The 15,319-nt window shown below is 50.8% G+C and overlaps 1 protein-coding gene across 1 annotated transcript in view; it reads left to right on the top strand.

Annotated features, from left to right (window-relative positions):
* CCND2 (cyclin D2) overlaps positions 1-13,873 on the top strand; it is a 30,849-nt gene extending 16,976 nt beyond the window's left edge. The window contains exon 6 of the mRNA XM_060167166.1: positions 8,536-13,873. Coding sequence (XP_060023149.1) covers positions 8,536-8,685 — 150 coding nt within the window. The 3' untranslated portion in view covers positions 8,686-13,873. The remainder of the gene's footprint in view (positions 1-8,535) is intronic.
* Positions 13,874-15,319: the final 1,446 nt, after the last annotated feature.

The raw sequence follows: 15,319 nt of genomic DNA, 5'->3' as shown, positions 1-15,319 counted from the left end.
CACATGCCATCAAACAGAGAAAAGAGCTTCGCAAGCAGAGACGAGGGGGGAGGGAGGGCTGCTGACCAGTTTCCTGTGTGGCCCGGGCTTCCCCATGGGCCTGACTTGTCGCCTGTTTCCATTTATGTACAATCCGCGGCCTCTCCTCCGGCGTGGAGCCTTCTCGCCTGCTCACGGGCGCTGAGGCTGGCAGGCAGGGCCCGAGCGAGCCCCTCCTGCACCTCAGGGCTTGGGAGACGGAGGGGCCCCCACCGTCAGGAGGCGTCCACCTCCACAGACCTCTCCGCCCCGCCTGCCTCTCACTTCCCTTTAGTTCAACGTGATGACGGATTAAAAAGCGCTTTAAAAAGAGTTAAGTGCCGTACAGATGCAAGGAACTATTATTAGCTATAGATTTTTCCATTCTGGGTGCCCTGTGGACAGTGCAGAGGCTGGAACTCTGGTTGCCAGCATTTGGAGCTCCTTAGAAGAAGAGAGGTTTGGGGGACAGCCCAGGGTCCAGGGAGGCTCTGATTCAGCTAGCTGGAAATTGTGGTCCTGAGAAGGTTGATTCTGCGAGGTCAGAGAGGGGGAGAAGCCGGGGTCACCGGCCTGGGACCAGAACCTGGGGGCTCTGACGCCCAGCCTGGGAACCCTGCATTCCTCCCTCGCCACAGCTCCTGGGATCTTTTTGTTTGAAAAAGGCCTTTGGTTTAAAGCCACTCGAGAGAGGGGTGTCAGCTCTGAGGCCCCTCTCAAGTCACCATGGAGAGACTCAAGAATGCAGGGGAACTTTGTGATGACCCCCTCTAGATGGTCAGGGGGATTCTGAATGCCCTGCTGTGGGCATATATTGACTTATAAGGGATAATGTGGTTTACAGGCCTGGGGCCAGTGCCCCCACCAGGGATGCTGGGCAAAAGGGTAGATGTCAGCACGCCTAAGACTGCAGGTGGCTGGCCTCCCCCCCGACCCCCCCCCCCAGATTTTGCCTCGGCCTTCATTACCATCTCAAGGATGTGGCACAGGGAGGGGTTCTCCTCTGAAACAGTTCTTAGAGATGCTTTGCAAACGCTGGCTGCAAACAGGCTTCCGAAGCGTGGTTTCCAAAATGTAGATGGAAAAGACCCTCCAGTGCAGCTTCCTGGGAAGAATGCTCTTCGAATCCTCTAGAGGCAAATCTTGGACGGAACTTAGCATTTATAGAAATGATATGCTTCCCTCCTTTTCTGAATATCTTCTATTAAGGCTGCCTTGCCAAAAGGACTCCCAACCTGCTGAAGACCAGCCCCTCCTCGACCCCCGGGGACAGAAATGTCAGTGACAAGTGTTTGATTCCCCCCACCCCACCCCCCGCCAGCATAGTAACCTCCTTCGGATATTTCTAGATGTGCCCTGACGGGCCGATTGTCCCACGGGGTCTCCAGCTCTCTCCCGCATCTCTCTGTCACCCGTTACTGTAGGCTTCAGATGGACAGAGGTCGCTCCTGGGGTGCCAGGGGAGCTCGTGGGCTGTGCCTTGCTTTTCAAGTCCACAAACCAGTCTCTCGTTTCATACGGGAGACGCTGCTTGCCCCTTTCAGATACTACGTAGCCAGGCCATCCTAGTCGCTGTCAGACTGGGTCAACTAGACACAAAGCTGGCTTAGAGGCTCCTTCTAAAAGTCGCCAGCTGTTGGACGTGCACACATCTGCCTCGTTCTCACCAGTCGGCCCCGGGCTAAACGTTTTAATGTGAAAGACCAAGCATGCATGTACCCCTGTTTCAGAGAACAGTTGGAGAGCTCAGGAAGTTCCCAGCTTACCTCGGGTCCCCAGAGCCGCATCCCACTCTCCCTGGGGACGTCCTCGGTGCCTCAGCTGTTGTGTGTGCCGGACGTCGGGCGCTGAGTCCTCCCACCCATCAGCCTGTGTTCTCTGGAGAGCTCTCGGGCAGGCTGTCACCTTGTGAGCGAGGCCCACGAACAGGCAAGGCACAGACAGCGTGGAAGAAGGTGGGGGGTGGGCGGCACACGGAAAATAAAAGATGAGGTTCCTGTCATCAAGGAACGTAGCGATTGTGGGGCGAATCCACGGTAAAGCACGTAAAACCCCAGCAAATGAAGATCAGATGAGTGGACGCTAAGCAGGTGTTTGGAACTAGACGTGCAGTAGGAAATCAGCCCTCGGGAAGGAGCTCTCCGGGCCTAACGTAAAATGCAGAGTAGAAGCCATCACTTGGTGGTTGAAAATGTCCTTGGGATGGAGAAAGAAACTGTGGTATGTGCGTGCGTAGGACATTATTCAACCTTAAAAAGAAATGAAATTCCGATACATGCTACACTGTGAATGAGCCTTGGACGTGCTAAGTGAAATAAGCCAGACACAGACAAATATCGTGGGATGCCACTTACATGAGGTCCCGAGGCCCCTAGACGTCGTCAAATCCGTAGAGACAGAAAGTGGAATAGAGGTTCCCAGGGCCCCGCGGGTGGGGGAGGGATTGTGTAATGGGGATGGAGTTTCCGTTTGGGAAGAAAAGTCCTGGAGAGGGTGGTGGTCTCACGACACAGTGAATGTACTCAGCTGACGCTGTACACTTAAAACTGATGAAGACGCTCAGGGCTGGGTGGTGTATATATTGCTACAACAAAAAGTTGTAGATACCCGCATAGACGTACAATGTCCTTGGGCCACACTGAAGTGCCCAGGGGTTTGCGTTGAGCCCCCCTCCCACAGGGAAGCCCAGTGCCCAGACCACCTTCTGCCCTATGGGCCCCAGTGCACGGGCAGATAAGAATCGGGACGTGCCGGCCTTTGACCCCAGAGTCCCTACAGTTGTGTGCTAGCCCCGTGCCCCTTGCCCCTCGCACCTAGAGACCTGGGCCAGCTGACGGTGTCCTTTTTCCGTCGATTGTCAGAGATATGACTGTAGAAAGAGGATCCCCTCTTCCTCCCCTGAAACAGCCAGAGCCATGTCTCTGGCTCTCTGGCCGGCGGCAGAGAGCTTTGATAGGAGGGACCCACGCGGCCCTGAGAAAGCTGCTCTCTGTTGTTCGCTCTGGTTGTCAAAATAAACCGGGACGCTTCATTCCAAAGAGAAAGCTGAGTGAGAAGCCTGACAGTTTTACAGGGAATAGTCTCAGAGGGTGGTGTATTTTAAGTACTCTTTCCTTCTACTCCTAAGTGTTGCTAAAAACAGACACCAGCCAGAGAGGCCATTCTGGCCTTGGGGGAACGTCTACCGGGGTTTCCGTTGCCAAGGGTCCGCTTGCGAAGGGGGGGACCGACTGGGCCACTTCCCTGGCAGAATCGGGGTTCCTCTTCCGTCCCCTCGGCATCCTGCTAGAGCTTGGTGCCAGCCTTTATCTCCCTGTTCACTTGTATATAGACTCTTTTGAACGAGGCCCAACTTTGACTCAGCCTTTTCTCCAGATCCCCTGGCAGAGTCATTGGGGAATGATGGAGGGAGGGCGGGGGAGGAAGGAAGGGGGACAAAGGCTGGGCAGGTGGGTTTCAAGTGTGTTTCTAGTGCTTTGGTCTCCCCAGGTCTTTTGGAAAAGCTAGATAGGTCTTCACATTAACAATATGTCAGGGTCCCCTGAGTTTTACCTGACTTTATCTTAGAGCAAGTCACTTTGTTTTCACGTGACACCATTTTCCTAAGTCACTAATGAACAAGTAGAATTGGGGCTCACGGGCCATGAAGATGGGAACTTACTGGAAGGTATTTAACAGGACAGGTATAGATGGGAGTCGTCCTGTCATTACATGTATCCTTTTCTACCTAGATTACACCAAAACTCTCTGTTGCCTTCTTTTTTCTTTTCTTTTAAAGCCTTTATTGAATTTGTTACAATATTGCTTCTGTTTTATGTCTTGGTTTTGGGGCCAGGAGGCCTGTGGGATCTTACCTCCCTGACGAGGGATCGAACCCACATCCCCTGCATTGGAAGGCTAAGTCTTAACCACTGGACCGCCAGGGAAGTCCCTTGAATTCTTAACTATTGCCCAGGAAGATTCCAGGCCATCCCTCCCCTAGGGTCATCCGCAGCGCCAGGGAAGACTCGATAGTGACTGCATGTCAGAACCCCAGGGTCCCCACCCTTGCCTTGGTCCCCGGAGCCCTCACAGCACACCTTCTTCTGAAGGCTCCCGTGTCCCCGAGACTGTCCTTTGTGCCCCGAACAGGGCCTGTGGTCAGAAGCCCGCAGGAGAGTCGCTGGACGGGAAGCCGGGGGCGGGACGGCAGAGGAAACAGAAACGGAGGCCGATGCTTCCCGCCCCTGCTTGAGCTCGAGTTTTGCCGCGGGCCTCATTTGGTATTCAAGGAAATAAGCCCAACAGGCTGTGAAGAAAGGAAGAATGAGATAGTTTCCTAAGTTGTCTGTGCCTGAGTTGGCCGCGGGTCTGGGGCTCATTCAGCCCTTTGTGCCCCTGTTGAGTGCAGTGCGTGTGTGGTGACAATGCCGTGATGCAGTGACACTGGAGGCTGATGGTAGCAGTTCCGCAGCCCATTCAGAGGGCCGAGGAGGGTGCGGGGCGCGGGGCTGGAGCCAGCACGCGGAGGAAGTCGGGCCGGGGAAGGAGCCGGGCATCACAAATGCCGCTGTCAGGGCTGCGGGCCGGGGGTGGGGGGGGGAGGGGCCGAGCATCCTCGGGCTGGAGGCCTGCCCGACCCCCAGCACTGGAGTGCCACCTGTCCAGGCTGACAGACGAGCATTATGGCTCTCCCTCTAAGCAGCTTAATTTGGGGCATCTCGGCACAATGGCTGGTGCTTCTGGAGGCTGTGGAGAAGCAGAGGGCCCGGAGCCCCGGCGCTTGCCGTGCGCGCAGCATCTTTTCATCGGAGGCGCTGTCGGGGGTTTTCCAGGCCACTTGGGCTGTGTCTCCCTTTCTCGGAGATTCTCTGCTCTGTCTTTCCCTAGAGCCCGGAAGAGGCGGAGAGGTGCACAGGGAAGACAGTTCTGGAATTGGAGTCTCGCCCTTTGAAGGCCAGGGATCGTTTTTAACTAGGTGTGATTGGGGGAGGAGCCAGCTTCGGGTCGGCTCCCTAGCTGTGAAGTGGGCGCAGCTGGCTGTTGGATCTCCAAAAGCCCCCCAGAGCCCCCAGTTCTCAGATCCTGTAAGGATCTGTGTGTGTCGCCTTAGAACTCCGCCCGTGGACACATGGCCATCACTCTCTCCAGCTTCGCTTTGGGTTCCCTTCAGGCTCTGCAACTTGTCCCCCCTTCTGTTTCCTTCTCTGAGCTTGGCCTCCTCCCTTCCTCCAGATCACCCCTCCCACCCCAGTCCCCCGGCGCTCTCCTACCCACTCGGGAGACTGGGAGCCCCTCTGGCAAGACCGGGGCCGGGTGGACTGAGTGGAGGGGCGTGTCTGCTGAGGTAGGGGCACCAGCCCGCCCTCCCTCGGACCTCACTTTCCACCAGCTCACAGGAAATCCACACGCTCTTGGGAAGCCCAAGAAGGACTCCTGCAATCCTAAAGGAAGGTTTAAAATGCAGGGAGTGAGCTCTATTTTCAGGAAGAGGGATGCCGATTTCTTTCCTGCCGCTGTCAGAGTAGAACGTGCAACATCCTTTATGCAAGACAAGCTCTTGCCCTTAAGTAGGTTTTCATCTAGCCGAGAGCGAGAGGTCCCCGCAGTTGAAACTCAGATTAGGACAGCCAAGTCATGAAGCAGTGGAACCAGGGGAGGGTTAGACGGAGACCCCAGCGCGCTTTCCAGCAATGAGGGACACCATTGGCCCACCGAGAGCTTTAGCGCCCTGCTGTCACAGCTGAGCCTATGGGCTTCAGGGTCCCTCGTTTCTGGGGGAACTGCTATAGTCGTCCCTTTTCCCTTGGAGTAAGAGATATCAAAGAGGAAGAGCTGACCATAGTCAGGAATGATTTAGATTGAAATTCAAGTGGGACTGGAAAAATCAAGAAAGGAGAGTTTGTGTTTTATGTGAAATCTTTCTTCATTTTATTCGGGAAAGCTGTTTTTGGCTGGAAGTTACATAAATATGACATTCGACGCCTGTGCTCTCTTGAAGTCCCGTAGAAGTCACTGCCCAGTGTGCCTAGCCCTCCCTGTAGGCCTTTCTCAGAACTGTTCCTTTAGGGTCTAAGGCTGCTGGGAGGGAAGTCCAAATACCGGGAACAGTAGGAACATGGGTGACCCAAAGGGAGACTGTCCGTGGCCCCGAATCAAATTCCTTAGCTCTCCAGAGCCCGGTCTCCCTGTTTGGAGGACCATCCATCTCGGCTGCTGGTGTGGCTAAGGCAGTGATGGTCACGGCATCCTGAGTTTGTCGTATTATTGGGGTGGCAGATGTGCTGACCCAGAAATAGAGCCTTGGGGAAGGAAAGTCGGACAGGATTGGCCAGGAGCTTCCTCAGGGACAAGCCAGAGGAGTTTTGACTGTCGCCAGTTTTTACGTTGTTAACCTTGTTCTTTAAGATTAATTGTTTGAGATCATAAGGCTTTCGGGTCCGCTAGTGCCTTCCGCTGAAATGCAGGCGCCCTTAGAAGCATCCTGCCTTTAGCCTTCACCACCGAGCACCTTCGTGAGTGGCGAGTGACCAGAAGCACGGCCACTGCAGGACGGGCCTTGTTGGAGGAGGAGTGCTGGACGGGCAGAGCAGGCAGTGGGCGAGGCCCGTCAGCTTCTAATTCACCAGTTAGGGGGTCAGGCAGGTTAGAGGACATGACCAGGCGAGGCCACAGGCCAGTCTGAGAAACGTTGTTGGGTCCTCAGTGGCCAGTCCCTGGCTCTTTCTCATTGGGGACGGAGAGCTCTGGGCCGGGGTACGTCTGCCCTGCCGGACGCTCCATCCACTGTACCCGCTGCTGCCCGCCTCACCTGTCCTGAGCAAATGCTCGTTCGTACCTCGTTTCAAAGAAATTCAGGAATTCTTTCACAGTCCAGGATGGACTTCTTTCTGTTCATAATAAATGATTGTCGCGTGTTGAACTTAGCACTTTGTCCAAATGATCTCAGTTGGTCCTCCGTCTGTGAGCGTTTCCTGAGCCTTATTTTACAGGTGGGGAAACTGAGGTCAGAGAAGGAAGATAACTTAACGGCTGCCCGCAAGTCTGGTGGGGCGACAGCAAATACCCCTGCCTTCTAGTCACTCTTAATTCATTGCAGGTGAAATTTCATCTCTGCCCTTAGTGCTCGGTCTGCCATTGCTCCCGATCTTGAATTTCATACAAAGCTGAGATGGATGAGAGATGAGAAAGGAATGGAAACGGTGTTCCTGAGAACCCCAACTTTATTTTTAGATCTTGGGAAAATAGAGATAACGCTTTGGTGCTCGGCAGACAGTAACCGCTGGGTAGTTGCACGGTGAAACAAGCACAAGGGAAACGTACATTAAACTGTGGAAAGACCCAGGCAGAGTGGATTTAACATATTTTCCATGTGTCTGTGCTGCTTCGAGGGCACAGGAAAGCAGGCTTGCCAAGGAGAGATGTTGGGAAATAGCTCCTAAGAGCAATTTCTTCAGCTCACCTCCCACTTGCTACTACCAACCACCATCCCTCCCTAGTGACACCCACGAATTGCCGCTGGGTCCCATGCCACCAGCTAACAGAAACATCTGCCTGAGATCAACACATGGTGCATCTTCCCTACCAAATATAGACTAATATCAAAGCAATGCTGCAGGGATTTTTTTGCCTATTCCCAAATTAGACGGCTCAAGTGTCCAGAATTTTGAAAACATTTCTATGTTGTATTTTTATGAGAGTTAAGGGAACGGTAAATAAGCGAAAAACAGATTGCTTGTTTTTAAGCGGTTCCGCAGTCGCTATGAGGATCAGTGTAGTTCAGTCCATTCTCTTCTCTATCCCTTGGGTAGTCTAGTGCGGTCACACTGTCTGTACGGCTGGCCTTCCCCTTTTCCTTCTCACCTCCCAGTGTCCCCAAGCGGGAAGCATCTCGTTGGCCCTTGGATTACCAGGCACCGTGTGGCCACAAACAGCTGCTCATCTTGGCCAGTGGTGCTCAGGTCGTGTGCATACACTTCACCTGGGCTTCTGCTAAAATGTAGATTCTGATCTGACTGGTCTGGAGAGGAATGAGGTTCTGCATTTCTTTTTTCTTTTTTTAATTAATTAATTAGGCTGCATCGGGTCTTGGTCGTGGCCCTCGGGATCTTTCATCGCAGCACACAGGCTTGTCTCTGGTTTTGGCGTGTGGGCTCCGGAGCGCAGGCTCAGTAGTTGCGGCACCGTGGGCTTAGCTGCCCCGCGGCCTGTGGGATCCTAGTTCCCCGACCAGGGCTCAAACCCGCGTCCCCTGCGTTGGAAGGTGGATGCTTAACCGCTGGACCACCAGGGAAGTCCTAGGTTCTGCATTTCTAACAGGCTCCCAGGTGGTGCTGATGCTGCCGGTCCGTGGACCCCACTTGGAGTGGTGAGGTTCCGGCACCGGAAGGATGCATCTCCTGTACATTTCAGCTTTCTTTCTGCTGGAAAGCGAGCGCAGACTCAGGCGGGGCTTGAATCATGTGTGTTCTCTTCGTCAGTTGCTCTGCGTACTGTTGCCTTTGCTAACAGCTCTGGTCTGGACCGTTCTTCCTCTAGGATTGCCTCAAAGCCTGCCAGGAGCAGATTGAGGTGGTGCTGCTAAACAGCCTGCAGCAGTACCGTCAGGACCAGGGCGACGGATCCAAGTCGGAGGACGAGCTGGACCAAGCCAGCACCCCTACAGACGTGCGGGATATTGACCTGTGAGGATGTCGGGCAGGCCGAATGGGAGAGAAGCGTCCAATCTGCTCTCTCCTTCTCTCTGGTTGTGTTTTGTTCTCTTAATGTTTTAGGATGAAACTTAAAAAAAAAAAAAAAAAAACCTGCCCCCACCTAGATCATATTGAAAGATCTTTTAGAAGTGAGAGATAAAGGTCCTATAAACACGGAATCAGTAACAGCATCTGGTGCCTATTTGAAGTACAACAGAAGGGAATCCCGTATATATGCGAACAGTTATTATTGTTTGATGATGTTAAAAGTCATAGTAAAATGCTTACAGGAAAACCTGCAGAGTAGCTAGCGAAAATGTATGCCTGCACTATGGGAACAAATTAGAGACTTTTTTTTTTCCTGTTATGAACTAGCATGTATGTACCCCTGGTAGGATACTTTCGAGGAATTGCAGATGCCACTTATGGCAGGATTAGATTGCAAAGCAATGAACTCGAGAAGGAGTTAGAAATAAGGAGGGACAGGATGGGGAGGGAGTTACAAAATAATCTCAGTGCGATCGAACCGTTTTGGATGGAGAAGCGCCCTTCCTCCCGACCACCTGTTTGTTACTAAGTCAGGAGCGTTGCTGGGCCTCTCGTGACAGCTCTCGCTGTCTACAGTAGCTGCTACCTAAAAGAGGTGATGTTTGCCCGTTGGACACAGGTGATTGGATCCTGGGGTTTCACGTTTTTCGACATCTTGCTTCTTCTTCCAAACATGGTTCGTTGCAGACACCACCCAATTTTTATCGAAAAGGGGCAATCTAGCTACGGGCCATCCCCAAAACTCCTATGAGATGGAGGCAGATGGAGCCCGAGGGTGGGATCTGGAATGGAAACTTTTCTCCTGATGTGTTCAAGAGAGTAATGTGACCTTGGCATCCCTCATTAGGAAACAAACGAATTCTTTGGTGCTGATTGGCGTGTCTGGTCCACAGGTGAGCGTTTTGGTATAAACCATTCCATTCGAAAAGCACTTTGAAAAATTGTTCCCGAGGGATAGATGGGATGGTTTATGCAAATCATGCAGAGTAGATGCCTCCCTTCTCCTCCTGTGCCCCCTCCCCTCCTGCCCCCAGTTGGGTTGCTGTCCTGTATCTGACACTCTCTGGCATCCCCACCGGAACTCAAGACACACCCTCTTCCGCTGAAATCCCCATCACAACATTCCTAAAAACAAAGCTCTGTTACCATTTTGGTGGCACAGAAGGATCTTAATTCCCACCTCTATACTCCTCCTTTGGACATGGAAAAAAGCGTTATTGCTGGTGCAAAGACAGACAGCGGGTCATCAGTGTGGCATTTCGTTCCCGTTTCCGTTTTTTTTGTTGATTTCATTGCAAGGTTGCATTCAGCGTACTTGAATTTTTTTTCCTCTCCACGTCTTAGAGGCATTCAGTTAGCAGAGAGGTTGAAGCACCAACTTTTTTTTTTTTTGCACAATTATAATTGACAGGTAATGAAGCTATTAAAATATTTGCCTTTTTAAGTAAAAATAAAAAAAAAGATCAGAACAGGGCTACTCTGAAGAATTGTTTTATACACAGATTCTGCCTTGTTTCGTAGTATAAGGGTTTAAGATGGAGAAAAATCTAAGGGTCTCTTATTTTTCATTTTATTATGTTCAGTTTTTTATTATTTTTTTTTTTGCGCTGCTAAGAAGCTGAGATCATTCATTGTTATCCACGTTAACAGTACCTATAGCTGTAATGTTTCACCGAGTGTGCTGCTATCTTATAAACAATTTTATAATATATTATTTTCCCGCTTAAATTTCCAAGTCCTGAAGTAGATGGTTGAGATAGGAGTTCTTCGTACTGGAAAAGCCCTTCCATACATAGTTTGTTTTCTTCTGGTAGCGTATTCATGGATTTTTTTTTTTTTTTTTCCTCTCTGGTCACATCCTTCAAAGACAGAGTATTCTTTACCTCAGGTGTACTGGACAAAATCAATAGCTACAAAAGAAAATGGTTCACATTTTTGTTCTCATAATACCTCACAACCGGACAGTTTCTGCTTGGGAGCCCATTAGTCAGGGAAGGCAGAAGGCGGGGAGGAGGCTGTGCGGCCCCTCCCAGGTGGCAGGTGGAGGATTTGGCCCCAGGGTCTCTCACGCCCAGGGACCTCTTCCGTGGTGAAGGTCATCAGGCTTCCATTCTGACTCTGGTATCCTCATCATGATGGAAAAAATGCAATTGAACCAAGGGATTTCCCCTCCCCCGCAAGGCTGACACTCAGCACAGAGGTTGATGCAGTGGAGTAGGTACCACGTGGGTACCAGCGATCAGGACACAGACTAGAGAATTCCAGCAGGCTATCTGGAGAGTCTCATCTTGCAGGCCTTTCTAAAGCAGGGCTCTCATCTGCTTTGGGTCCTTTCATCTGGAACGTTTCCCCTCTCTCTGGCCCCTTCCCGGATACGGGCAGCCCCCGTTCAGGATGATCTCGGAGGGTTTCCTAGGTCTGAACCTGCAGCAGGTAGGGTTGCTACGGCAACCGCTCCCACCTGTCCGGCCTGCGGCAGGCAAGCGCAGCCAGGTCCTTGCTAAGTGGCACTAAATGGTTTTCAGGTTTTAGATCGTGCGTTGAATTGGCATGGTTGGAAAGATGGGTCAGATGAGTATTGGATTGGTGGTCGAAGGGAGGTAGGGAGGCTGCTTCTCTGCAGAGATATGCAGCCCCAGATGCGTCAGTCTCCCTTGAAGTGTGTGAGAAGGGTTCAGGACTTGGTGAGTTACATGACCCTGACATTCTAGGGATTCCTGGTGGGCCAGTGGGTGCTGTATCCTGAGGTTCTGGAGAGGAAGGCTGAGCAGCCTGTTTTATCGGGAGCACACTTTGCACAGGCCACTCTTCTAGGCCCTGAGGGGTTCCACAGGATGGAGGAATGCATGGACCCTAGAGTTCTTGGGAGTCTTGGAACCTAAAGAGAAAGCCAGGTACAGATCCCTTGAACAGTGACCAGCCGCTAAGCTCAAGGGGAAGCAGCAAATGAGAGAACCTGACAAATAAGGAAACAGGCCAACAGACTCCCCCAGAGTCCTTCACTTTCCACTTTCCCTGGAGCCCCCAGGGGGCCGCTGGGGCCTTCTGGTTTTTTCTTCTTCCCAGCCCTGGAGCCCCCAGGGGGCCACTGGGGCCTTCCGGCTTTGTCTCCTTCCCATCCTCAGGGCCTAGTGTGATGGGAGGTGTAGGGTTGCTGGTGAGGAGCGCGCCAGGTAGTTTAGCTTTTCTGCCTGCTCTCTCCTTAACACAGAAGAAGGGATCCCGGCTTTGCTGAACTGGCTTATACCCGCTCCCTGGATTGGTTTCCTCGGTAGGAGTTTTTGTCCCAGAGGAGTTCACTTCTCCCCATGCATTTTTTTTCTCTTTCCTCCCGCTAAGAGGGTTCCAAACCTATTCTGGTCTTTTTCTACCTTGTTGTCTTTCTCTCTCTTCTTTACTTCCTCCTCTGTATGGTTTTTTTTTGGTGGTTTTTTTTTGGTTGTTTGTTTGTTTATGTTTTTCTCCATCAGTGGGAGCTAAGTTGTTCCCCTCACCTGCCAAATTTTGGCCAAATCCTACGGGGGAAAATCCTTGTATGCCAAAAATATATGCTAAGCATAATTCAGTTCCATGCGGGTTCATGACAGCCGAGAAGCCTGCAGGCGGGGGCAGGGCACCGATGCCTCAGCAGAATGCCCCCCCCCCCCAGGCTGAGAGAAGGGGCTTCTGTCCGGGGAGGCTGTCCTCTGGAACTGCCCCACCCCACGGAGCGGCCCACTGCGTCCCCCAGCCGGGTCCCTGTTGGGGCGTGTGCTGCAGCGGAGGCCCGGTTCGGCCTCCTTCAGCATCCGAGTCGGGCACGCGTGGCTCCGAGGGGACGCCACCTCGGCTGCGGGCATCGGGGGCTTCCCTTGCGAAGGGGCTGCGGACGGTAGCAGGATTGGATGACTTTCTCGAAGAGGGCAGGGGCATTTTCCCTCCACGGGCCACAGGGGTCAGGGCTGGGAGAAGAAATAGACTCGCACCTTATCTCATGTAAATAATTTTCTAGCTCAAGAAGAGAATATTGGTAGAGTGGAAATGGGAAGTAAGAATGGGGGGGCAATCTGAGTAAGCCAGCTGGCTTCTAAGCCAAAAGGATTCCTCTTTGTTTATCTTTGAGACAGTCCGACCCTGAGAATAGCTTTAAAAGGGAAATTACTGCTGAGACGGTAAAGTCCCCTTCAGCCAGCAGACGCTCTGTAGCTTCGGGGCAGTTCCTGTCACCCGTTGGTACAAAATCGGGCCGGGAGATTCGAGAGGACGTGTATGGCTTCCTCATCCCACTTGGCTTTTCATGATTCTGGATTCTAAATGACCCAGAACCGTCACTTCAGCCAGGACCACCGTTCTGTATCCGTGTGTCTCTGCTTTTAGACTTGGCTGGGCTGTCAGACCCGATGCCTGGCTTAGGTTTCCAGAAGCCATCGGCAAACAGACACACGCATGCTGGAGCTGCCGCATTTATCCCTTCGCCTGCAGCCTACTTTGGGGAAAAAAGTGCCTTACTGACTGTAGCCATTACAGTAGCCAGTGTATTTTGACAGGTGCCTATCCTTTAAAAAAAAAAAAAGTTCTCGTGGTTTCTTTTGTTTTCTTTTTTAAATTGGTTGTATTTCTTACTGCTGGCCAGCTCTGAAGTCCCCGGCAGATCACCAGGCCATTGGATTTTTTCCATTATGTTCATTACCATGTACCTCAGATCTCTCTCTCTCTCTCTCTCTCTCTCTCTCTCTCTCTCTCTCTCTCTCTCTCAGTTACAGTTTCTCGTCTTGGACTTTCTTTTATTATTATTATAATTTTTTTTTTTTTTGCTTTAAAATGAGTGTGATGCCATATCCCGTCAGTTTTATTCTCTCACCATGTACTCTGTAAGAGGTGTGGGTGTTTATTTGGTCGGCATGCGAGCAAGTGCTGAAGTAGCATGATCAGTATACACGGAAGGTTTTTAGGAAGTATGGGAGAAAAATGTTGTATTGGCCATGATGGTGACATGGTATAGTCAAGCTGCCTTTTCAGAGGTCCTATCTGTTCAGTGTTAAGTGATTTTTAAAAATAATAACCTGTTTTTCTGACTAGCTTAAAGATGGATTTGAAAATGGTTTTGGATGCAATTAGGTTATGCTATTTGGACAATAAACTCACCTTGACCTAAATTCTCTGGCTCTTTTGACTTCTTTCTCGACCAGCAGTCCTCAGCGTGAAACACAACTTTCTTGCGTCAGGACTCTGTTGGCTGCAGTTGGTGCTGGGGTAGAATGCAAATCCTAACCTGGAGGGTCGTCTCTGTGTGTCATTGCAGTGCAACCAATGGATGACCTTTTTTTTTTTTTAACTTTTGGGTCACCCGTACAACCCTCTTAGAAACCAGAAGCCTCAGGCCACCTTCAGAAGGTGGGTCAGTCACTGCTGTCCTGACCAGACCTCAGGTGCTAATCTTCTGATTATTGCCAGCTACTCATTCCTGGGTGTGAGTATCTCCTGGCTTCCGAGGTGGCCGGCAGGGAGGGGAGGGCGTGTCTCTGGAGAACCCAACCTCCGCAGCTTTTCCCGGTTGCCTGCAGCTCTTCCCGGCTCCCACCTGCTTCCTGACCCTCCCTCTCTGTATCCCTCCTGTGAGGACTGGACTCCCACTGCCTTGGTTGGAAGGGTGGTGAGGTAGAGCCTGGGAAAGGGGTGGGAAAGTCCACACTTAAAAAAATTGCCCGTTGCTCCCCGACCTCAGCAACTCAGACCAGCCTCTTTCCCAAGAGTGATGAGTCATGCCCTTTTGATGTTACTATGAAAATTCATTTTCTCTGTAGTTCCCTGTCTCCTTCAAAGTCACTGAATGGATAAAGAAGATGTGGTACATATATGCAGTGGAATATTACTCAGCCATAAAAAAGAATGAAGTAATGCCATTTACAGCAACATGGATGGACCTAGAGATTATCATACCAAGTGAAATAAGTCAGAAAAAGACAAATATCACATGATAACACTTACATGTGGAGTCTAAAGAAATGATACAAATGAATTTATCTACAAAACAGAAACAGAAACTCACAGACTTAGAAAACAAACATGGTTACCAAAGAGGAAAGGTGGTAAGGAGGGATAAATTAGGAGGTTGGGATTAACATATACACACTATATAAAACAGACAATCAACAAGGGCCTACTGTAGAGCACGGGGAACTCTACTCAATACTCTGTAATAACCTATATGGGAAAAGAATCTGAAAAAAGAAGAGTTCCATGTATATGTATAACTGAATCACTTTGCTGTACACCTGAAACTAACACAACATTATAAATCAACTGTACTCCAATATAAAATTTTTTTAAATGTGAAAATAAAAGTAAAAACATAAGTGAATTTCTGTGAGAGTTAAACAATGAAATATTAAAGGAAATAAAGCTACAGAGACACAAAATAATAACCTAGTTCCTAAGGAAAAAAAAAGTCACTGAAGGCTGTTTTCCAGTTTCACTCTGACCTGAGTTGCAAGTGGGAAGATAAATGCTGGTCATGGTGCGAAAGTCCAGATGAAAACATTCCCTGTTACTCCCAAGGAGCTCCACTTTATAGGATGTTTCATCTTACAAGGACTCTGGAA

This window comes from Lagenorhynchus albirostris, chromosome 11 (assembly GCF_949774975.1).
Source record: "Lagenorhynchus albirostris chromosome 11, mLagAlb1.1, whole genome shotgun sequence".
Taxonomy (NCBI): Eukaryota; Metazoa; Chordata; class Mammalia; order Artiodactyla; family Delphinidae; genus Lagenorhynchus; species Lagenorhynchus albirostris.
Note: the sequence above shows the minus strand (reverse complement) of the source record. Positions and strands in the feature narration are given on the sequence as shown.